The sequence below is a fragment of the Miniopterus schreibersii genome, assembly GCF_964146895.1.
Source record: "Miniopterus schreibersii genome assembly, chromosome: 2".
NCBI classification, from domain to species: Eukaryota; Metazoa; Chordata; class Mammalia; order Chiroptera; family Miniopteridae; genus Miniopterus; species Miniopterus schreibersii.
Window position 1 is genome coordinate 158701117 of NC_138102.1, and position 25248 is coordinate 158726364.

General features: G+C 38.7%; 1 protein-coding gene across 1 annotated transcript in view; it reads left to right on the forward strand.

Annotated features, from left to right (window-relative positions):
- The window catches only part of ST8SIA1 (ST8 alpha-N-acetyl-neuraminide alpha-2,8-sialyltransferase 1), a 99236-nt gene that overhangs the window by 32417 nt on the left and 41571 nt on the right, over positions 1–25248 (forward strand). Inside the window, exon 2 of the mRNA XM_081127523.1 lies at positions 12555–12699. Within this exon, the coding sequence (XP_080983649.1) occupies positions 12555–12699 (145 nt within the window). The remainder of the gene's footprint in view (positions 1–12554; positions 12700–25248) is intronic.

The following is a 25248-nucleotide window of genomic DNA, read 5'->3' on the forward strand; positions in this document are numbered from 1 at the left end:
AGACCAAAACAAACCAAGAGAAGAAACACACACAAAACAGACAACGCAGGAAGGAGAAAGCGTAACAAAAGACACAGCTATGATTCTCATAAAAAATATATTGTATTCACAAAGGATAGGAAGCTATGAAAATAAAACCTTTTGAAGATGCTAAAGAACTTTCTGATTTTATAAATGTGGTCATGGAAATGAAAAGGTCAGTAAATAGACGGATTTGTAAAATTATGTTGAAGAAACTATTCCCCAAAAGTAGAAAAGGAAAATGAAGAGGTGAAAAATGGAAAAAAGAAGTTTGGCTAGTAGAAATTTTAGAAATATAAATATAAAAGAAAGGGAGGGTAGAAGTTATTAAATAATAGAGGGCTGTTTCCAGAACTGAGGCTTGTTCCCTGGATGTAAGGGACCGCCAAGTGTCCAGCACAGTGAATGCAAAAAGACCTCTCCAAGGTGTATCATTCTGAAATGTCAGAATCCCTAATGTAAGATCTTAAAAACTCTCAGAGATGAAAACTGATTACAATCAAATGTTTAAATTTAAGAGTGGAGCCAGATTTCTCAAAAGAAACACTGGAAGTTAGAAAACAATGGATGATGCCTTCAAATTCAGAGAAAACGTATTTTTAAGCTAGAATTTTGTACTCAAACATTGAAGACTCAAAATATGCACTTTGTTTTCACCCTTTCTTTAAAAGGAAATAGAATATATGCTATATCTGAATGAGGAAGTACCAATAGAGACAAAATATGGATAAAAGAAACTAGGTAATACAGTACAGAAAAGAGGTGAAGGCCATTTCCAAGATACCAGGTGTTTATCGCGGCGAGCAAGAAAGTGGCCCACGCCAGAGCAGGAGGCCAGAGGAGCTGGAGGAGAAATGGACCCGATTGATTCCTTGATGTGTCCGACTGCACTGAGAAAACTTCACAGCTCTTGGAAGAATTAGAAAGGGAATTATTGAAAAGCACATGACAAATGAAGCAAATGGAAAAAGTTAGGCAATAACTAACTCCAGGACAAGCAAATTTTAGAAAGGCTACAAGAAAGGAAATACAGTGATAGTACACTGTATGACTCAGCTATTAAGTAATACTTAGAGACTTATCATAGTAAAAAAATAATTGCTTTAGCTAAAAGTTTTTATGTAATTCTGTAGGGAATGTGGGATGAAGAAAAGTCTGTTCACGTCTGTTTGGGGTAGGATTAGAAAGTAATATCTTTATGTTTCATAGTAGTAAGTAGCAAGATAGTACAAAAAAATCGGAAAATAGGAACAGCACTACTTAAATGATAATCAGAAATACGAAAATCGTTGCCTTTTTGGTCCAGACATGGGGGTCAGAATATAAAGGGAAATCTTGTTTATGTTGCCTTATAGTAGTTTAAACTCTATATACCTATTTTGCTTTGCTAGAAATAAAAAAAAGAAATGAAAGATGGTGTGATATCTTTTCTGAAGCAAGAGGAGCCCCATTAATATTTGCTCTTTATTTCAGCAAATACTCATATAAAAAGTTATCCCAGGAAAATAATCACGGATGTGATCACAAATCCAAGCATGAGACTGTTTACCTCAGGGCTGTTTGTAGCATCAATAAATCGGGAACAGGCTAAATTGCCATTTCAGGAGTGCAAGCACTGAGCCTGTCTTGTTTACTGCTGTCCCTTCATTTTCTAGAATTACATTTGATGCATACTACATATGCAATAAATATTTACTAAGGGAATAATTGAATCAGTGCATAGAAAAGTGAACACAAAACAATCTATTAATAGTGGTTATCTCTCTGTGTGGAGGGGTTATTGTGATATTCATTTTTGCCTATTTTTATAATTTGTACTTTTGAGAATTTCTAAAATTACCATTTCAAAGTTATAAATTTAAAAATATAGTACATTGACTTTTTAAAGACAACCATTAATAAAGAGGCGAGGGCTAGCAGTCCATGGAATTGAGACCGAGATAGTTTAACTGTGCTATATTTACCTTTGAACTTCCTGGTGACTCAGGGCATAGGACACTTAATGAGTGGGTCAAAACACATTTCATTGTTTGATAAGTAGAAGTGTACATTTTTATGTAATTACAAAACATTTTTCTGACACTAAATTCAAGGAAGATAGACAAGACTGGATATGTTATAAACATTATCTTCAACTTCCATTTTTATGGGAAACAGAAAGCTATTCTTGATGTAGCTGTTTCATTTACTGACCCATAATAAAAAAACATAACTTCATAATGTAACTTGGTGAAGACATTTCTACAGGATGGTTAGTTAATTCAGGGACTTTTCAAATTTTATATCGGTTACAGTTCCAAAAGTTGTTTTTAAGTCTAAAATGCCCAAAAGAATTTTTAACCTTGGGTTCCCCAATACGTTTCCACCATATCGAGTGTGAGTCTGTCCTTTGAAAGCATGCTGTTCTGCTTTTTGTTCTACAGCCAATTAAATACATTTTCCCCAAATTGTCAGATTTTGTCTGCATTGAAGGATTTTGAGGCATCTAAGAGCTTCCCTTGATCTGAGATGTTGGGAGGGATTCCTCCTCAGCAGGAACTCATAAACGTTTGCCCCGTGCCCTCTAATGGGCAGGTTCGGAGTGGCCTTAAGGCAAGGAGGCATCCATGGCTCACTGTACATTTTCATCAGCAGTACTTGTACCATCTCCTTTAGATTTTTTATAATGCTCTGCCATTACCCTGAAGTATCATTGAGTGAATACGCGTTTGACAACTATTCTTTTTCTTCTGCAATAAGCTCAACATTTTTGTACCTTCCCCAGTCTTATTAGTCTCTAAGCACTGAATCCATCGTAGTGGGTTTATCTGGTCTCTAGTTTTCAGTCTCTTCTAATCTTTTATTGACAAACTAAAAAAAATTCCCCATTTCATCTCATTTTTCTTCTCTTTTGCTTGTTGTTTTTTCTTTATTCACTCTTTGTCAAAGGACTCATTCCATCTACACTTGTGATATCCTTTATTTTCTCTATGCTTTGTTTTGAAAAATCATCTCTACTTTTGTCTCCATTTCCAAGCCTACGCTTCTCTGTAACTGTTGCTGTCAACTCTCTCAATGCCTTTCTGCACTTTTCTGTCACGATGGGGGCCAACAATATTGATAAAACAATTCAAAACTAAGTACAAACATAGCAAACGTAGCAACAAGGTGAGGGATGCTGGGTGGATGAGATGAAATGTCTGCCTGGTTGTTTTCAACTGGTGGTGGTAAGCTGAGTTCACAGGTTTGACTTGAAGAATAGTTCTGTTCTCATCTATGAAAGTTCATAGGGTGGACATTTAAAAGTAGTTACTTCATTAAGTGCAGATTGCTGACTTGCTCGTGGTTTGACTTGATATAAAGACTATAAAGAATCTGGCTCCTAGGAGATAATTGGCTAGCACATCCCTTTGTCTCTCTCAAATACCCATTCCTTTAACCACGCATTTAATGGGAACTAGATTGTAGTCCATTAAGGGTTGTTGACAGCCTGAAATGTTGATAGTCTATGCTGAGTAAAGAGAGACCCATATGTTTTAGACAAGCAGGTGGCACAGTTACTATTCTGTTAAGAAAATTGAGAATTTCTGGCTCGTGTTGTTACACAGAATCCCATCCTGTGGAAATGGGTTCTAACTAAGAGCCAAAATTTTTCTCAGAAAATAATTTTGAATCTGTTCAAATACTGGAACAGTTACAGAATTACCAGAAATGTGTACCATAAATCACAAAAGAGGCAGTTATGGTCTGGAAAAAATTTGGGACGAATGCCCCAGTCCTTCACTTATCTAGTAGACAGGGGAGCTGAGCCGAATCCAAGGGGCTTGACTGCTGGACTTCGCCTTCTAGACTTTATTGCTCCCAGCTCATCTTAATGTTTGTTGGTTCAGTTCCCTAGTTTAGAAAAATCTTCATAATTTGGAAAATTCATAAAGCAGTTTCTATCATCTCTGCCTCCTCCCTTATATTGGCTTTGCCTTCTACTAACTTTCGCTCGTCCTTCACAGAAATAACCTCAGACCTCGGTGTCATAAGAACAAGAAAAGACATCTCTGAATAGAGTTTTAGTTCTGATGCATAATGTCTTGGCCTCCCACTGCTGTTTGGGACGCTGCTGAGTATGATGACATGAAGGAATCCCGCTGCATCCCACCCTGCTGTGTAAATGTTGCGTTGGAGAAACAGTTCACTTGTAAATCAATGTAATTTGTAATTTGGAGGATCTGCCACTTAGGCACCAGTTTAAAACCCAGTGGAGTATGGGGTTTGTGTGTGGACCGATGCTTCTGACCTGGACCTCATTTTCAGAGCCGTACGACCGCCCGACTATTTCTCTGAGTGGATGTACCTGCCCCCCTCCCTTTGCTCCTGCCCAAGCCTCCCAAAGTGAATTTATTGCCTTCCCCCAAACCTGTGTTTTAGTTTCAGACCACCGAAAACGTGTCCAAATTTGGTATATATAGCCATTGAGCTATTATTGTGATCCCGTGAGTAGTCCAAGAGAGAAATAATTTTATTCATAAAGACTAAACATATATAACTGAAAATTTTTGTCTTTCAAATCCCTCCATTCTCCAAAAGAGAAAAAAAAATCCAAAAATCCAAAAAGAGTTTGTACAGTGGGTTTTCTCCTACCTAAGTATGATGTTAAATGATTATGGAGGGAGTGAAAATTAGAGAGCCTAATAGAGTAAAATTGCTCTGATGAGAGAGAGACATGATGGAGGGAGGGCGGGCTTGGGGTGGTTAGAGGAAACGATAGAACTGGGTCCAGGGGAGAGACAGATCCCACTGGGACCCTGCCTCTCCCTTACAACTTCAGTAAAATCCAGATATCTATGATTTTGGAGCTGGATTTATCCTTGAGGGTGTGTGGATGCCGCCACAAGGAGGTTGGTGATAAACGCAGATTCTGTTCCTTTCATTGGAGTGACACCACACGTGCTCAGCCCTATGATCCCCCCCCCCCGCCGACACATGCACCCCACACTCTCTTGACTCCAGCTTCACTGGTTTCCTCACAGTCCTTTCAGGCATTTGCACTTGCTGTTTGCTCTACCTGAACGCTCTTCTCCCAGGCATCCAAGTGGCCTGCTTACTCCCTCACCGCCTTCTGGTCTTTCCTAGATGTCCCTTACCCACTGAGGCCGGACTTAGCCCCTGCTGAAAACTGCCCTCACCCCCTAACCCACATACTTTACGTACCTTGTTTGTCTGATTTCTCCATTAGAATTTAAAAGAGCAAGGTATTCCCTACCCCTCCCCTCCTCTGCCCCGACTCTAGTGCCTGATACAGCCCTGGGCACAACAAATACTCAATAAGTATTTGTTGAGTGAATCAAATAATGAGGGCTGTCCAAAGGAGCCCAGCCACTTGTAACTAAAACAGCAAACAGGTGAATCGCAAGGACAGTGTTAGGCTCTTTCTGGCTATATAGACAAGAGAGCGTAAGTGGGACAACTGAAGGTGGCATTTGTTGAAATCTTTTCTGGAAACATTTATGTTCTTTAGTTTAAATAATCTTGTATGTTTGTTAAGTATATTACAAAGCAAATATATATGAGGGGAAAACACACTCATCCTTGACGTATTTGCATTCTGAAGATTTCTCCTTTCAGTCTGCTTGGCCTCAGTGGGGGAAATGCAGAGCACACCTGATGCTAATCTACCTTTCTTTTGGAATACTTTTCCTTTATTTTGCAGTCATTTCAAATGTGATAACTAAATGCTGCCAAATAAAAGATTACCTGCTGTCTTAAGTGGTACATAAGAACAGCTTTTCTGTTTCTGGAGTCCTGGTAAATTATCCAGAGGATTAATCTTTGAAAAGACTTTTTATCTGTAGAACACATTACTTTAACCAATAATCTAATGAAAGTACTTCTCACCATTCAAGAGAATTTTATGAAAAATGAGATGAATACAAATAAGTCAGTCAAAGACAGACAAATACCATATGATTTCACTTATATGTGGAACCTAGAGAACAAAATAAACCAACAAACAAAACAGAAACAGGCTCATGGACACAGAGATCAGATTGATGGTTGCCAGATGGGGGTGGGGGTTGGAGAACTGGGTGAAAAAGGTGAAGGGATTGAGAAGTCAAATTGGCAGTTACAAAGTAATCACAGGGATGTAAAGTACAGCATAGGGAATATAGTCAATAATACCGCAGTAACTGTGTATGGTGCCAGGGGGGTTGTAGTTGAAATATTGGAGGAAACACGTTATAAAGTATATGATTGTCTAACTACTATGCTGTATACCTGAAATGGATACAAAGTAATATTGAATGTAAACTATAATTGAAAAATAAAATAGAAATTTGATGAATGCAAATCACTACTCTGTATGGAGTGTGTATTTGAACTCTCTTTAGTCAGCGATGTAAGCCATTTGGGGGACCATGCTGTGGACAGAAAGTGTTGCCTTTGCCACCGAGATGGTGCTCCCACCACTTGCTCCCACTGCCTCGCCACGGGCGAGACCCTACTGCCTGTTTGCTTCAGGGTGAATTCTGCAAGTTCTTGCTTTAGATCAGGTGTGGGGAACCTTTTTTCTGCTGAGAGTCATTTGGATATTTATAACATCATTCTCGGGCCATACAAAATTATCAACTTAAAAATCAGCCATGAAAAAAGCTCCTAGATTTATTGAATTTGGAGTCCCGCCTGTGGTTGCACTGGCAGGGCCAGACCAAATGATTTTGAAGCCATATATGGCTCACGGGCCAGATGTTCCCCACCCGTGCTTTAGATCCTGGGCCCTCAGTCAACAGTGACTCCTGGTTTTTAAATTTCTTTCAAAACTGATCATTTAAGACAAAGATTTCTTTAAGTCAGGGGAAAAATAACTATGGTGGCCCAAACTTGACCTTCCACCATCTCATCTTAAATCTGCCATTTAGAATAAGAACTTCTCTGATTTCTTTGTAAGCCTTCTTTCATTGGATGCCAACTGTTTAGCTTCTACTCTTAAAAGAGTGAACATATAATTTATCACCCAAATAGAGGCATATTTGAGAATGGAAGGGGGTAACTATAAAAAATTATATCTAATAAAATAATAATAACTTAGGATTCTATGAGGCGAGCTGAGTCATATGATTCCTAACTACTAAAGAGAAAGAAATGAACGATTATCAGGACCATATCATGTGTTTAGGCGCTTTATATATATTATTACCTCAATTTTAAAACCATCTCTGATGTGGAATGTGGGAACATTTTCGGCAATAAATCTGAGGTTCTGTGACATTAGCCCAAGGAATTAACATCTAATAGCCTAAAAGGAATTTTAGGAACTGGACTCAGGACAGTTTACAATAAGGACTATTGATTTAGCTGTTTGGAGGAAGTGCATTAGATACACATTTTGACCAAAAGCCAAATGTTAAAATCAATAAGTGACTGCAGTTAGATATTAACGGAATAGAAAGAAATTTTTGGAGACAAGATTAAACCTGAAACCTTATCAGACATTGTAAAGTCATATTTTGAAAGTTTGACACTGTGGTGAAGGAAAGAGTTTGTAAGCACCGTCAGCTGCTGGACTGCTCCTGCGGTCCCTGTGTTGCAGGTCTGCAGTCCTAACGGGACGCTTGCTTTAATCAGACTGATGTTTAATGCACCGTATAAGGAACTTGGGGTTCACCAGCCGGCAGATCTCAAAAATCCTGGATCTGCTGCTACTGCAAATGTTTTCCTGTCTATAGCAATTATTTTCACAATCTTCTGTTTTTTGGTCTTCATAAACTAAAACTATAAGGAATTAACTTCTTCGGTTTGAATTTTGATGAGCGAGAATAGACTGGACTGCGCATTGAGGTCCTCCTGTTTCTCTAATGTTTTGTTCTTTCCTTCCTACTTGTTATTTATTCATTCAATCAACAAGTATTCAGCACATGTTCAGTATATCAGCCACCATTTCAGGAGGTGAGCATCCGGAGGTGAACAGAAGACAAAAGTCCCTCTCGTGGAGTTTATATCCTGGGACGTGGGGAGACAGACAGTAAGCAAAACTATAAATTAAACACGCACCACATAAATAGTGTTAAGCGCTGTAGAGAAAAATAAAGAAGTTAAGAAGGATATGAGGATTCTCTATTAGGCCTGGGTCAGGATGACTTCTCATGAGGCTGTTTTTATGAGCTTTCTTCCTCATGGGTTCTTTAGGGGCAGATGTAAAATTTAACTGTTCGTTCCTCGTAACAAGATATGAAGAGTTCCCAGCTAGGACATTTTCTCCCTGAACATCTCATTGTCTAGATGGAATTAAATAACTGGAAATTAAATATAGTTTCTAAAGGTTATTTTCTTTAATATTTTGAATGCTAGTATATCAAATAATTCTATAAAGATTTGATTTATCATGTAATATTAACTTTGTTATCCTGCCTTATATTATTTTAAAAAATTTTACAAATATCATTGGCAGAAAAATGATGTACCACCTACGTAAGATAGAACATAGAGTGGGGCAGAGTTCCAAGAACTTTACAAATACTAACTCATAGTCCTCTTAACATCCTATGAAGCAGGTTTACCGTCTCAAGGATGAGTGCTTGCTGTGCAGATGCTTCTTAGTTTGATGTAGTCCCAGTTATTTTTATTTTTGTTTCTGATAATTCAGATGTCATATCCAAAAAAATCATTACCAAAGACCATGTCAAGGAGCTTTATTCCTGTTTTTTTTCTAAGAGTTCCATGGTTTCAGGTCTTACATTTAAGTCTTTATTTTGAGTTAATTTTTGCAAGTGGTATAAGATACGGATCCAGTTTCATTCTTTTACATGTAAATATTCAGTTATTGCAGCATTATTTACTGAAAAAAACTATCTTTTTTCCATTGAAAGATTCTTGGCTCACTTGTAAAATCTTAGTTGATTGTATATGCTTGGGTCAATTTCTGGGCTCTCAATTCTGTTTCACTGGTCTGCCTGCCTGTTTTTATGGCAATACCATACTGTTTGGATGACTATAGCTTTATAGTATAGTTTGAAATCAGAAAGTGTGATGTATTCTGCTTTGTTCTATTTTCTCAGGTTATCTTTGGCTATTTGTTTTTTTTAATGTGGTTCCATATAAATTTTAGGAGTGTTTTTTTAATTCTTTTAAAAAAATGCCTTTGGAATATTGACACGGATTGCATTGAATCTGTCAACCTAAAAAAAACCAAAAAAACAAGAACCAGTTGAAAAGCAAAAGTGTTTATTTGGAATCAAAGAATTGCAATTCAGAGTACACAGATTTAGTGGAAATCCAAATGTTACTCTGACTGCAGGAGAGGGAATCAGGGTTTTTATGGAAATAAAGGAAGAATATGAGGGAAGTTGTTTGCAAGGAAGTTTATTGGTGCTGACAAGAAAAGGCCTGATCAATTGATCAGGCAAAACAGTCACTAGACAAAGTTTACTTTTATCAGTCATTTCAAACGAGATGTTTTTGTTCTTGCTAACTTCTTGGAATATTGGCAATATGGCCTAGTTCGAAGTTTCAGAAAACAGGGCTTGGGGGACATTCTCTGAAATGGCTGCTTTGGCTCCATTTCACAATAGCTCTATGTATGTCAACTTGCACAAATCTGTAGATGGCTTTTGGTGGTATTGCCATTTTAAGAATATTAATTTTTCTGATCCATGAATGTGGGATACCTTTTCATTTATTTGTAACTTTTTTTGATTTTTTCCTATCTTTTTACCTCTTTAGTTAATTTTATTCCTAAGTACTTTTTGTTTTTGGTGCTGTTGTAAATGGAATCAATTTATTTTTTTTTTCCAGAAAATTTGTTGTTAGTGTATAAGAACACTGCTGATTTTTGTATGTTAATTTTGTGTTCTACAGCTTTACTGAATTCACTGATTAGACCTAATGGTTTTTTTGTTTGAGTCTTTAGGATGCTATTGATGTAAAATCATGCTGTCTGCAAATAGAGACAATTTTACTTCTTTCTTTCCAGTTCTGATACATTTTCTTTTCCTTCCCTGATTGCTCTGGCTGGGACTTCTAGGACTATGATGAGTAAGAGTGGTGAGAGTGGGAACTCTTGTCTTGTTCCTGATCTTATAGGAAGGGGTTTCAACCTTTCACAGTTGAGTATGATGTTACCTATGAATTTGTCATATGTGGCCTTTATTATGCTGAGATATGTTCCTTTCATGCCTGATTTTTTAGAGTTTTTATCTTGAATGGATGTTGAATGATGATGAATGCTTTTTCTGTGTCTATTGAGATGATCATATGTTCTTTTCTTCCTTTCTAATCAATGTGTATCACATTGATTGATTTGCATATGTTGAACCATCCTTGCATCCCAGAGAAAAATGCTACTTGACCATGGTGTATGACCCATTGTGCTGCTGAATTCAGTTTGCTCGTATTTTATCGAGAGTTTTTACATCTGTATTCATCAGGGATTTTGGCCTGTACTTTTCTTTTTTAGTAGTGTCCTTTTCTGGTTTTGGCATCAGGATAATGCTGGCCTCATAATATGAGTTAGGGAATGTTCACTTCTCTTTGCTTTTTTTTGGAAGAATTTGAGAAGGATTGGCGTTTACTTGTATTTAAATGTTTGGTAAATTCACCAGTGAAGCCATCTGTTCTGGGTTTTTCTTCGTTGGGAGGTTTTTGATTACTGATGTAATCTCCTTACTATTAATTGCTCTATTTTGATTTTCTGTCACTTTTTGATTCAGTCTTGGTATATTGTATGTTTCTAAGAATTTTTCCTTTTCTTCTAGATTGTCCAGTTTTTTGGCATATAGTTGTCCATAGTAGCCTTTTGTGATCCTTTGAATTTCTGTGGTATCAGTTGTAATGTTTCATTTATATTTTGTTGGTTTGGGGTTTTTTCTTTCTTTCTTTTTTTCCTTGGTTACTCTGGCTAAGGGTTTGTCAGTTTTGTTTATCTTTTCAAATAACCAAATCTTAGTTAGGCTGATAGTTTCTATTGTTTTTCTGTTCTCTATTATATTTATTTCTGCTCTAGTCTTTATTATTTCCTTTCTTCTGCCAACTTTGGGCTCACTTTGTTGTTCTTTTTCTAGTTGCTTACGGTATAGAGTTAGGTTGTTTGAGATCTTTCTTGCTTCTTAATGTAGGTGTTTATTCCTATGAACTTCCCTTTTAGAACTGCTTTTGCTACATCCACAAGTTCTGGTATGTTGTGTTTCCATTTTTGTTTATATCAATAAATTATTTACCCTTTAATTTCTTCTTTGATTCATTGACTATACAAGAGAGTGCTATTTAGTTTCCATGTGTTTAAGAATCTTCTAGTTTTCCTCTTGTTATTGATTTCTAGTTTCATGACATTGTGGTCAGAGAAAACGCTTGGTATCTTTCAATCTTCTTGGATTTGCTAAGACTTGTTTTGCGGCCTGACACTGAATCAGTTTATTCACCTCTACAATGAGGGTGGGGTTATGTGATAACAACATGCATTGAACTTTTACTGTTTTCCACCTGTGCATTCTCAGTGAATTCTTAGAAACAGTCTGTGAAGCCAGTTTTGAAGCCCAATAACATTCCCAGTTAAGGAGTTAGTAAATGGCAGAACCAGGATTTGAACCCAACATTCCACATTACTGTCCCCTTTCAGCTCTAAGCTTCTGTACCATGGGTAGCTAACATGTCTGAGCGAGCATGTCTGTGTGGGGTTGCCATTCAGAAGTGGTTTATGTCAGCACGTCCTTCTAGAGGTGGCGCTAGGGAATTAAGCTCTTTTACTCAGGAAAGCTCAGTGAGTAAATGGAGTTGGTTTCTAACAAGCTTTTGATTAGAGGAGAATATGAGGACTGGCCTATAGAACAGGGCTTACATTGGAGGGCCAAGTAGAGGAGCAGCTTGCACAGAAGGGTGGAGTGACTCAGGAGACCCTGGTGTTCCAGTCACTAAGAGAGTGGAGACCTTCGCAAAGGTCACAGCGCTCAGCGGTGTTGAACACTGCTGAGAGTTCAGACAAAATAAGAACTGACAAGCCCCATGAGATTTACTGGTGTCTGAAATCACATTACCCATCTCATTTTGTTTCTATTTAAGAAGGTTTCCCGGGAGTTGTTCTTTAATCTTGTCCCCAAATGGGGAATGCGCCCTCTTTTGAACCCCTGTATGCGTTCCCTGCTCCATATGGTTCATGTAAAGTCCCTTGTCACTGAATTTAACTACCTGATTGTGAAATCACCACAGAGATGCATTTCTGCTGCAGCTGAACATCTCCACAGTCTCCACAGTTAGCTGCTTTCTGGAACTGGGATGTTTAAATCAATCAATCAATCAGTCTGCAATTATGATGATTATTTTTACCTTTGGACCTACTTCTCTGCATCTGAGAGCTGATGCATTTTTCTTAAGCTTCTTTTTATTATGAACAATTCCTGTCACGTGTTCTGGTGGCTGGAAGAGTGGATTAACAGTAGTTTCATCACCCTGGAGACACAGATGCTTTTGTGAGTCAGCACTGAGGTAAGGCTGACATCTCTGTGGGGATGACAAGTGAATGAGCCTGCTGCTCATTTAACCTGTTGTTCTTTTCTCTCTTTTTTTTCTCCTAGTAAACAGATAGAAGACTGCTGTGACCCCGCCCATCTCTTCGCTATGACTAAAATGAATTCCCCCATGGGGAAGAGCATGTGGTATGATGGAGAATTTTTATACTCATTCACCATTGACAATTCCACTTATTCTCTCTTCCCCCAGGTTAGTATAGCGTTTGTTGCCTTTCAAGATAGTTTCTTACATGTCTTGATTTTACAGGACAGGTGTCATTGAATTTGCCTAACTAATCAGATGGACTTTTCATCTTGTTTCTTCTCTTCTTAATTTTAAATGTCTTTCTGTATTTGTCATTTTGCGTGTGTGAAGGAACCACGTAATATGTTGATACCAGGACAGAGGTTGGATGCTGTGCAGTGCCAGCAGATTTTCTACCCCTTCTGATCTGAGCCCTGGGAGCCTGAAGGCAGCAAGCAGGGAAGGAAGCAGGGACAGGGAATCGTGGAATTCCAGTGTGGTGAGGTTGGCTGTGGAATGATCTCTAAGATTTGCGGCACTGGATTTCTGTCTTCGGGCTGATGTTGCTCTCAGGGAGTGGGGACCATATGGTCAGAAGTTTGCCGCTTCGAGCTCTGGAACCTTCCTCCTGTGGTTAATTTACTGCTGTGAAGCGGAGGGGTGGTGGATATGGAGAGAAGGAATCTGACCACTTTTGAAGTGGTCCAAAACAAGCCCTGCCTACTTAATGTTTTTCTTCCTGGTTTCTTGAGCGTTGAAATCAAATATTTTGTAAATTATATCTATGTAGCAAGTAGGAAGGAAGGAAATCTTTCTTTCCGAGGAGTCCTCATTGGAGAAGGGGTGGATCTTAGGTGAAATTGCCGTTAGGGAGAATAGGAGAAATTAACCTTGGCCTCCCCAAATCTTCTGGCTACTCTTGGTTTGGCCAAGATAGTTATGCAGAAAGAGAAGTTGTGGTCAGAGTTGGAAAATGGGACTGAGCCTTTCACATATGTGTATTAACATCAAAGAGTCTTCAAAGGAGGCATGCCATGAAGGAGGCACAGGCTCTCCTGGATGCAAAGCCACGCTGTCTATGAACTAGCCCATATTTGCTATGCCATCCTTAGATGTTTTAGTCTAACTTAATGGTTTTAGAGTGTAATGATGTTATTTTTAATTTTTATTTTTCAATAGGAAAAGAAGGTTTAATCATTGCCAGCTTTCATGTGCTTTCTCTCTCTTCTTCATTTGCCCTTGGGAGGCTTTCTAGTGTCGAAGGAAAATGATTAAGAGTCATAATCACGGGATTGTACACTTGAAACTAATATAATAGTGTACGTCAACTGTACTTTAAAAAGAAAAAAGAAAAAAAGAGTCATAAAATGTAGGATTGAGTTTTGTCTCATCTCTTACTAAGTAAATGCCTTGCCAAGTCACCTAACTCTTCTGAGACTCAGCTTTCTCATCTGTACAATGGGGAGAGCAGCCCATCCCATCACCTCTCAGAGTTGGTCAGGATTCATGTAGATAATTTATGTGCACGTACTTTGTAAACTGCAAAGCATTATGGAAATGTTGTGTATTAATATTGTTCTGGTTCATATATTCCATCTTCAAACGGGAATAAAGAATAGAATTATATTAGTCATGGTTTAAGGCAAGGAACAGAAATCTTCATAGGTATTTTTCACAAAAAGATATTTCATATCGGGAATTAGGTGCTTAAAAATCATTAGAAGAATAAAGATGTGGGAGTCAAGAGGTGGCTCCTGGAATTACTTAGTTCAGCAACCTACTGCCTTAACTACGGTTTAGGGATTTGAGATCCCCAGCTACCGTTGCCATTCATGTGGCCAGTACTGCCTCCAACAGAAATAGGGACAGAAAGATGGGTTCTAACTCACCCTTTCCTTCCAGATCTCCCTCAAGGGCACCTAATAGGTAAGATTAATTGGCATCCGGAGCAGTAGTTGCTTAGCAGTCCAGGAGAGGCAGTTTTATTTTTATTTTTAGATATGTTTTTATTGATTGTAGAGAGAGAGGAAGGGGGAGAGGGACAGAGATAGAAACATCGATCGGCTGCCTCCTGCACGCCCCCTCCTGGGGATCGAGCCTGTAACCCAGGCATGTGCCCTGACCGGGAATCAAACTGGGGACCTCTTGGTTCATGGGCTGACGCTTAACCACTGAGCCACACCAGCCAGGCGAGGAGAGGCAGTTTTAAATCAAGCCTCAGCAGGGAGCTAGAAAAAGGGTAGAATAGAGAGTGAGCAATCCAATCCACAGCATCCTCTGTTCAAAACCTGATATCAGCTCGCTATGAAATGAAGAGAGATAAGGAAGCAATCGCTCTAACAGCTCATCAAATGGAAAAGATTTAATGAAATCCAAAATAGACTTTGTATACATGAAGGCTTTCAGTCATACATACTGACTTCTAACTTGTTGCTGGAAAGCACATTTGAAGAAAAGAGGCGGTTGGAGAAATACAAACTAGCTTCCCATCTTATCTGTCAGCTGTAGCCGGATAGTAGGAAACATTTCCCTTTTCAAGTGTGTGTACAGACTTCTGTGCCTCTTTGTGCCAATAGAAAGACCAAGGAACCATTTCTTAATGATACAGAAAAATGCTTTTTTTCTTAGGAAGCAGAGGTTATTACATCACTGTGTCTGTGTGTGTGCATGTGCGGTCAACACAAATGGCTGAACCGGTTCAATGAGTAGATTTTTAAAATAGTTGTGTGTGGCCCTGGCTGGTGTGGGTCAGTGGTTAGAGTGTAGGCCCATGCATCCAAGGACCATGGGTTTAGTTACCGGTCAAGGGCATGTATCTGGGTTGTAGGTTTGCTTCCCAACCCGGGTTGGGGCATGTGCAGGAGGAAACCATTCAATGTGTGTCTCTCTCTCACATTGATGTTTCTCTCCCTCTCCCCCTCTCTCTCTCTCTCTCCCTCTCCCCTTCCCTCCCTCTCTCCCTTCCACTCTCTCTAAAAATTAATGGAAAAAATATCCTCGGGTGAGTATTAACCAAAAACAAACAAAATAGTTGTGTGTGTATTTTTCCATTGAGATTCTGAAATGACTAATTAATTTATAGAATTCCTGGAAAATAAGTTTGCATCATCAAACTTACTTGTACTATCACCACCTTATTATGTCTTAGTGAAATATTTCTTAGTTTGCTGTCAGGAAGCTAAGTTGCCAGTTCATTGATATGCTCCCTTCATGTTCCCTGTGAGAAGAAAGTTGTGTGTGTGCCGATTAGGCAACAAGGCAGGTGAGTAGCCAGACTCAGTGTTCTCAGTTGAACAGTGTCCCTCCTTCCCCGAGTTTCAGCAAAATCATGTCATATCACTTATTCTCTAACTCAGATGTCTAATTTCATATTCCACCTCTAATGACATATTTTAATATATTCACTTTAATTATGTATTACACTTCTCCCCTGAATGCTCAGTAGGTGTTAGCTGTCATCATTATTGTCTTTAGTGTGCTGCCTACTTTTACCCACTGCTTCATTGTTGTTGCCAACATGCGGTGTGAGATGCTCTGTGTGCTGGGGAAAGTTAGCAGGTCCTGAATCAGCGCTGGAGGGCCCAGGAGGGTCCCACTGAGATGCTGGGCACTTGGAGAAGCTACACCGAATCTCCTGAATTACAATCAATAGCTCTTATTTGGACCCTCCCGCATGACTTTCCCATAGCTTTGTTATTAAATTTATTCAATCCTGCTCATATGAAGCTATCTATGTAACAATATACTACAGATTTCTTAAAGTCCTTCTCTGCTCATCTCTGTACCATCTTGTGAGCTGTTTTCCATTTCTGTGCCTAGTGCAGTGCTTCCCACTCAAATAGATGTTCACTTCCAGCTGCTCATGTTTGCCAAGGGTTCCCTTTTATGTCCCACCTTGACAACTGCAGTGCCCTTGCCTGAACTGCAGGAGACCAAGCAGGACATATTGATGCAGCTGTTTCCAAATGGCTCCATCACTGTCTTTTGATGAAATACTTGTTGAATATTATTAGGCATAAGGGCAGGATTTTAACCCTCACATTGGTTTTCTAGAATATTCTCTGTGAATGTGTTTGGAGGGGACAGTGTAATGGTCTTTCCACTTTTAGGCTCTCCGCATCCCCTGGGTTCCTTCCCTTTGCCATGAACTGTCCCTTTTAAGCCTATGTGGTCTTGTGTTTGTAGATATTACTGAATAAATGCAATTTGGGCCTAAAACATTTATGCTCAGAAAGAACATTCATTTCCTTAGAAATGAGTGAAGGGATAGCAGGAATGTTAGAAACCACAAGTGTGCTGATATAATTTGAAAAATACTTCCTTTTGGTGTAATAAAAACACGGTCGGCTCATCATTCTCTTACATTGTGCTGAGTAGTCATGTGATATAAATCACAAACTAGACTGGTCATTTTTCGTCAGAATAGGCACCCAAGGCCATAGGTAAAGAATCACAAAACATCATTAATGCTTCCCAAATGGACACTTATTTCCAGCTCCTGCGGTCACCATAAGCTCCCTGACATGTTCCACAGAGCCTGGACCCACAGTGCTCTTGGCCCTTAAAAAACTAAGCTGGACATTTTGAAGTAGTTTTGTCAAGTTGGCTTTATTATAATGAAAATACACATTCCTCCCCCCTCACACTAGTGTGTTTAATAGAATCCTCTGAGCTCCTAGATATGCCTGAATCTCACAGCAATTTTTTTCTAAGGAAATTTGGGTCATACTATATAACCTACAGCATTTGTTAGCTTGCATTTTAACTTACTAATATTATTGTCACAATGTTCCCAAACACATATATTTTTGATTGGAAGAAAACTAAGGGGACAAGTGTTTGTTAAGATTATTAACAAATAATCTTTGTTAAGCTTGTGTTTGGTTCACGTTGTGAGCCTAGTGTTTGACTTCTTTATAACAGAAACCTGACTCAGGGGCTTAACCAAATAGATGCTTATTTACCTCAAGCAATAATGAATTAAGAGGTGGGCTGGATGATAGCTGCACAGTGCCACTAAACTCTCAGGCTTCTGTCTTCCTGTTCAATCATCCTTAGCTGATGGCCAAGGAACCTCTGGTTTTAGTCCAGAATTCCAGTAGGAAGAGGGAGGAACCAGAAGAGGAAATAGGACAGATTCCTGGTGATGTGTCATTGGTCAGGGCTGAATCATATGGGCACATCTAGCTGCAGGAGAGCCTGGGACTTTCAGTATTTCAGCTGTAGGCAAATGCACTGAATGTGTCCGCATGTACTCTCTGCCTCAGTTTCTTCCCATGTTTCTCTATCCTTACAACAGCTCTGTGTGGTTATCATTATTGTCTTCATTACATGGATGACACTGAGACTGAAAGAGATCCAATAACCTACTGAAGATTCTAGAGTAGGAAGGCAGAAGGGCTGGGATATGAACCTGGACTATCTGATTTCAAAACTTTTATTGTTATTAATTTAAAACAAACAAACATGGATTCTAGTAGATAGTAATTATTTTTATCACTCAGTCATCTTGAAACCATTTTAAGGTTTTTTCACCTCCCTTATATGAATACTCTTTAGAAGAAATGGAAAAATTTCTTTTGTAGCTACTTGAGAGAAAAAAAATTTAGAGTGTAGATATGCAGGCTATAGGGTCCTGTACAATACTATAGTTTCTCTTTATTTTGAGCTCCCTAGTGGTCCACATTAAAAGGACAAATAAGACTTACATCATTTTGATTTCTATAAAAGATAAATCTGGGTTTTCAAAGGAAAGCAAAATTATTCTTTGCTCCTTGTTTCTTTATTATAGGAATCCAGAACACAGTTTCACTACCCTTAAATAATTCAGGTCATTTATTCTAACGTTCTTGGTCAAATGCCAACGTTTGGTATAAACATAAAGAGACTTGGAGTTCATTGTCAGAGAGCAGAGGGGAAAATCTGTACATTGGACGCAACCCACTTGGGAAACCTCAGAATGACTGTCAGACTGAGGCTTTTAAGGAGAGATTGTGGAGATGGTCAAATAGGGCTACAATGAGCCCCCTTTTGTTACGCATCTGTGTTTTGCCCTAGTGTGGTTATTTATCAACACGGGGTCTCAGGTGTTACAATGAGATCACCCTTACAAGACACCACAATTTAGAAATTGCTGCCCTTTCAGAAGATTTAAAATCACTGTTATAGATGTCAACTCGGCCAGTCTCTGCCCCCTGCCCGGTCAGAACTAAAAACAGAAACAGTGATGGAGCCACAGGGGGTGATTCCAGTCTCCTCCCTGCCACAAGGTGGCATCCCTACTCTGGGCCCCTGTGAATTTAACCGCCAGATAGTCCTGCACCAATTTTCCACAAAATGAATTGTGGGATTTGTATTTTGAAGTCACAACCATTATAAACCACCATCTTTGAAGATAACCTACGGCTTCCCTCCTCGTTTTCAAGTTGTCCTGGCTCCGCTGCTGGAAGAAAAGTTTTTTTAGTCTTTGTTAGCTCTTTGGAGCCAGGATGTTTAGTAAACAAGCCAACCAATATACTTCTTGACTAACCTCTTGCCAGAGACAGTAGTAATTTTTTAACCCTTCGAAACTCTAACCAGGAAAAAGGTTTCAGTCAGATAGACCCTAGACTGGTGTACAGTGTGTGGGCAGTTAGAACAATCATCCTCTGACTTGGAAACTTTGTGACTTTTCTGGACATCTAGTAAGGGACATAAATCAAGTAATCCTCCAAGACTTCTTTTTCAGATTGCAATTGTGTTCCATGGAAATGGCCTGGAAACAAGTAACAGAATGCTCTGCAAAATCCAGAAGGAAGGCTGTAACAGGTCAAAATTTAAACACAAATAACAGTCCATCGAATCTTAAGGCATGTTATAATTTCACGGTTGACCTTTTGTATTACAAACACATAGAGGCAAGGAAGAACTTAGAAGATGAAGATTTGGGTTTAGGGAAATACCTAGTGAGCAGGAAGGATTTATAAAATGTGAGGCGGATGAAGCGAGGCCTAGGAAGCCTTCGGGGAAAAGGGAGACTATTAATAAAATGTGGCAATAAAATGTCATAGATAATGTCATGTCTTTAAAAAGGGAGTGCCTGAAGGAAACACAAAATTCGTGGTTTAGGTTCTGTTAAAAAACAAAATTCAACCAAGTAAATTCTAATTGGCTTTATTAGCAATTCATGAACGAGGCAGCATCCCTTCTAGCACTTAGGAGGGCTCTCTAGGGGCTGTACAAGAGGAAGGGTCTTATAGGAAGAAAGGCTAGTAGAGGAGTTATTAGGAAAAGAAAAGACAGGATCATCTTCGACCAGGACATTTTTTTGTGGGGGAAGCGAGCAGCAGAGGTTTCATCTTGCAGATTCCCTCACTCGTGCTAATGAGGACCTTTCAGATTGCCACACCTCACATTCCTGGGATAGGCTGAAACTGCACTAAGTCTTGGTCTGCTGTCATGGGGGCAAATCACTCCATTTTGGCCCAGCTACTTCTTTTGTAACAGTTGTATTATGTTTTGTCCACTTGAAAGGAAATCATTCTAGCCTTGAAAATCTCCCTGTCAATGCACAATTTTTTTTTGGTCAGAGTCAATCAAAGGTTTGTGAGCCAGATAAATGGTCCATCAAAGCCACTGCTGACAAAACAAGGAAAGCTTCATTTACTTGAGAATCCTATTGATAAGTGCAAGAAAGGCAAAAGGAAATCTATGTACCTATGGGAAATGCAGACATCACCTAACTCTCCTACAGTCCCTGAAGGTGAAAGGCTGTTGCAATTGCAGGAGAGACAAGGTGGCATTGAAGAGTGGATACATGGCCAGATAAATAGGAAAAAAGACATTGTAAAGACATTTTGAAGATGTTTCAGTTTGCTAATTATGACTCTATATCAATGAGGATAAACTGCTTACAACTCCTGTAAAATTTTCTTAATTGAAATATTTCTATTTAGAAGAAAAATTATATGTACCACATTTTTGTTTTAATTCAGTGTTTTTAAATTAGAAATAGTAGATAAGTTTATTTAAATAAATTCAATTTCTAAAAATATAACCTTTAGGTAAAATGTCTAAGAAGTATTAAAGCAAATCAAATATATTAGAGAAAATCTCCTGAAGAGTGGTTTAATTATGTTTTTTCAATTTGATTAGATTCTGCGAAAACACTAGAGCTATAGTTTGCTGAGAACTCACTATGTGTTTTGCATGCATTACCTGATAATTCCAACATAAAGGCTGGTATTATTTTCTCCATTTTATGTGGATTCTTAGAATCTTGAATTTTTCACAAATAGCCTTATGAAAGGACTTATTATTTAATTTGGGCCTAGCAAGAAGAGGGTCTTTCTCAATCTTTGGTTAAAAATTTCCTATTTTCCTACAAGCTTTTGAATAATTGAAGATTTACACTCACCTCTAACCTCCTACTCTGAATAAGTCTGCTACAGCCCTGCCTGGGATCTGGAGTAAAAAATGCAAACTGGCTACCAGCAAGCCAAAACTGGCCCTCAGATATATTTTGTTTGGCGTTTACTGTTTTAAAAAAAATCATTGGAACTATATTTACGAATATTAAAAACTAGGAAATTTCACATAAATAGTATCAGAAAGAAAAACCAGAACATCTAGCTGCACTGGGTATGAGCAGGTCCTTATCTTTTTGGCTTGGTACATGTGTCTTTTTTAACCACAGTCCTTAGCACTCCCTATTGTATTCCTTCTAGTAACTTATGCTCTCTGCCTGAATTCTGCAGGTATTTGATTTTGCAGCTCTTGTGTTCTAGGCTCTTTTAGCTCAGCTATCCATCCTTAACCTTCATACCAGGGGTCTGAAAAAGTGAACAGATTCGCTCTATTTGCTTATATTCCTGGCATTTCTGGGTCAATCAATTAACCCATCAAATGAAAACATCTGTGTATTTACTGTGGCCATAATACATAATAATTGAGGACATTAAGAGTCACTGGATATGGTTCATACCCTTGAGCAGCTTATTCTGTCTCTGTGGGTGATGGGCACACACACAAAACAGTGGCTAGCAAATGGTACCAAATGCTAAATGTCCAGAGTGTCTGGTTAGAGGGGTGACAGGGCTGTAGGCTTTTTTGTAGCAGGATTGTGGATGCTGATCCCAGAAGATGAGATTGGTCAGGAAGAGTTCTGAGGAACAGAAGCCCTTAGGCTGTATTTGAGAGATGGTAGGATCTGGTGGATCACAAACTTTACTGTGCACATGAATTTGTGTAGGGGAACTATAGCCTTCGAGCTCTACTCAAAGATTCTGTTTCAAGAGGGCTGAAGTGGGACCAAGAATATGAATCTTTAATATGCATTTCAGAGTGATTTTGATCTACGTGGGTCACACTGTGAAAAAGGGGGAGATAATCCAAGCAGGTAGGGTGAAATAAACAGAGGTAGAAGTGTGAGTGGGGAATTTAGAGGCTATAAAATCCAGCTGACTGGAGCCTTGTTTGGGGGAGTCCTGGGAGGAAATGGTTAAGGGAGCAATGCTAGGAAGACAGGGATGCTCTGGAAACTTCTTTTGCTTTATCTCACAAGAAAGGATCACGGATGCTTCTTATAAAGTTGGTGGAGGCTGGGGGTGGGGGAAAAGCAAGAGCCAGGTATTCTCAATATTCTCTGCTTGATTTCTTCATTTAAAAATGGAATAGTTAAGTATGAGAAAACACTTTGTGTGTGTGTGTTTTAATTTAATAGTTAATTAGTGGGCAGTTGATCCTGGTCCTGCTAGTTCAGGTGATTAATCAGTTAAATTGGATTAACAATTTAACTATATGCTGCATTACTGAGCAATTACATACTGCTTATAATTGAAAACAAAATGTATATCTTAATTCATACTACATTTTAGTGGAACAAACATTGAGCTGGGGTTGAGGGGTTTTGCCCCAATACCTCATATAGTGACTGGTGTGTGGTTGGTTGTCCCTCAATAAATACCTGCCATATGTTCTTAACTGAAGTGTGTTTGATGTTTGTAGTTAATAAAAAAATGGAGTTTGATTAGGTGAGTGGTTTTCTGCCCCATCAAATTCCTTGGGATGCCTATGTATCACTTTCAGAAATTAGAGAGAGACCAAGAGGTCAGAGCGGAGTACCTACCCTGTACCTCAAATAGCATCTTCCTCTTGTTTCCTACTTTTGTTACTTGATGGGGTTTTTCTGTATATGATCTTGATTTCCATTGCTAAACAAACAGAGTGACATCAACGATAATAACTTTGAAAGCCTCTAAAGTGTTGAAGAAATGGTTTGATTCAATTCCACATATATTTACAAACTACCGTGCAGCTTAATACATAATTCTCATGACTCCATGAGCATAAATGAATTTTAATGTTCCTCTGACCTGTTTCAATTTTTGAGCATTCCCTGAACTTGGGGGGGATCTTACTGAACACAATATTTGCAGACACTTTACAGATCTCAAGGGTGAAAAATAATTTCGTGGGTAGATAATGGAGTTGGGAAAGCAGGGGGAAGAAGGGGAGGAGGTATTGTAGCAGCCTCAACAAAAGCAGGGAGACAAGGAATTGTGACTGTGTTGGAGAAAACACAGGTAGATAAAATGGTGTGGAGGGAACATTGGCCGTGAGCACAGGGATGGAGTGTGAGGAAAGAATGAGTGGGGCTTTGGGCTGTCGGTGGGTCCTGGGTGTGTCAATGAAGCTCTCAATTGTTTCTGTCTGTGGAAAGGGGCAAGCGTCATACATTTTGTACCTTTTTTTTTTTTATAGGGGAGTGACTTCCACTAGCCTTTGTTTGTTTCAAGATTTATTGAGGGATAATTAATACATGAAGAACTGCACATATTCAGTGTGCACAATCTGATGTGTTTGGACCGTCACCTTCATCTTAGAAGAATAATTAGTATCTGAGAGTGAAGGATGGATGATAGGGAAGAACTAGAAGATGAATAAGTTGTAAGCCATTTTTTTATAAAAGGGGGGGCAAAAGTAGGTTTACAGTTGTGAGTATGTAAGACACAGAGTTCACCCTTGTATTATTTTTATTAATGTATTATTTTCTATACGAACCACTGCAAACCTACTTTGCCCCACCCTGTATTTCCAATGAGGGTGGAAAGAGGAGAACAGAAGAGCCTCTGTAGAGGTGGCATTAGGATAACTTTGAGAGATGGGTAAAAATGACTCCAGGATCTCTGGGCTGTGCTGCTGAGAACATGTTGGCCCATTAAAAATAAAACTAACAGTTATTGATCACTTATCTTTATAGGGGAGTGACTTCCACTAGCCTTTGTTTGTTTCAAGATTTATTGAGGGATAATTAATACATCAAGAACTGCACATATTCAATGTGCATAATTTGATGTGTTTGGACCGTCACCTTCATCTTAGAAGAATAATTAATTCTTCTAAGAATTAGAAGAATTCATTGAATCTTCAGAACTCATTGAATCCTTACAACAGCTGGGTGTCATCATAAATGAGAAGGCCGAGGCACAGGTTAAATAAGTTGCCTGTAGTCATGGAGGAAGGAGTAAGTCAGGATTCACATGCAGGCCGGCAGGCTCTAGGGCGGTGTTCGTCAACAGGAAGATACACTATATCTGCAGAAAAGGGATCCCTCAGTAGTATTTGCATCCCTGGAGCTGAGAACTCTAAAGTCTAGCAATGTTGTGAGGCTTAGTTCCTGCTGCTGCTGTGGCCATTTCCTGCTCCCCTACTAAGAATCACTGGCCACTACCTTTGAAATGCTGTGTGTGTCCTTCATATTTCCTTTTCTTTCCACTATGAAAAAACACCCCACAGTTTTGAGGATTCTTAAAATGTGGCCAACCTCTGGCCTACTGCATTCCTTACTGTTTGGGCATTCATGGGTCAGAAACAACGTCAGTAACAAATTTCAAAGTTAACCAGGAATGGATTATGAAATGTTTAATAAATCTGCTGAATAGTCACATGAATTGATGTTCTATCTGGCTTCCAGACGTTATATACAGGATAACAGATTATATATGCAAAATACATAATGCTCCTTGCAATGCTTGTTATTTTTATAATGGATTGAGTAACAATTGTAATAGGCAAATAGTACCCATTATATAAATGTTCACATCCTTCAGTTTTCAGAAATGCATCCTGTGTACAAAGAATATTAATGCTGCATTTATCCTTTCAAAATCTCAAGTTTATTAGTGGAATGGGGAATGCAAATCTGAGCAGCAGCATTCGGGAAATTTGTTTTCATGTATTTGAAGAACAGTTAAACTCCCTTAACTGCTAGAGATGTGCAAATATTCTGTAATTAGTACTTATATATCCCCAGGCAAAGTTTTGGGTAATTTTTATAAGGGTTCAATAATGTCTGAATTGAGAAACATTTGTCTCTTATGTAAATTACTTACTGGATATTTTCATCATAAAAAATGCTTATACATACAAAGTAAGAAAAACAGCTGAAATTTTAATTTGGACTTCCAAGGAGCAGGTTAAATGACTGAAAAAGCAACTACATGCTCACTTATTTACTGGAAAGGACTAAAACTGCTTTCGATTCAGCTGCATCTTGTTATTACTTTGCCTGCTTAGCTGGGCACCATGCCTACTAGGAATTCTCTTGTGGGAGGTTGCCAATCCTTAGTTGAAATAATAAAGTGAGGTTCTGAGATAAAGAGATGTGCATCTGAAGAATATTGTTAAAGGGTTGGGGGCTTAATTGATGCACTGGTTGGAGTATAAGAAGGTCCTTGAGCAGGGCAGTACAATTAA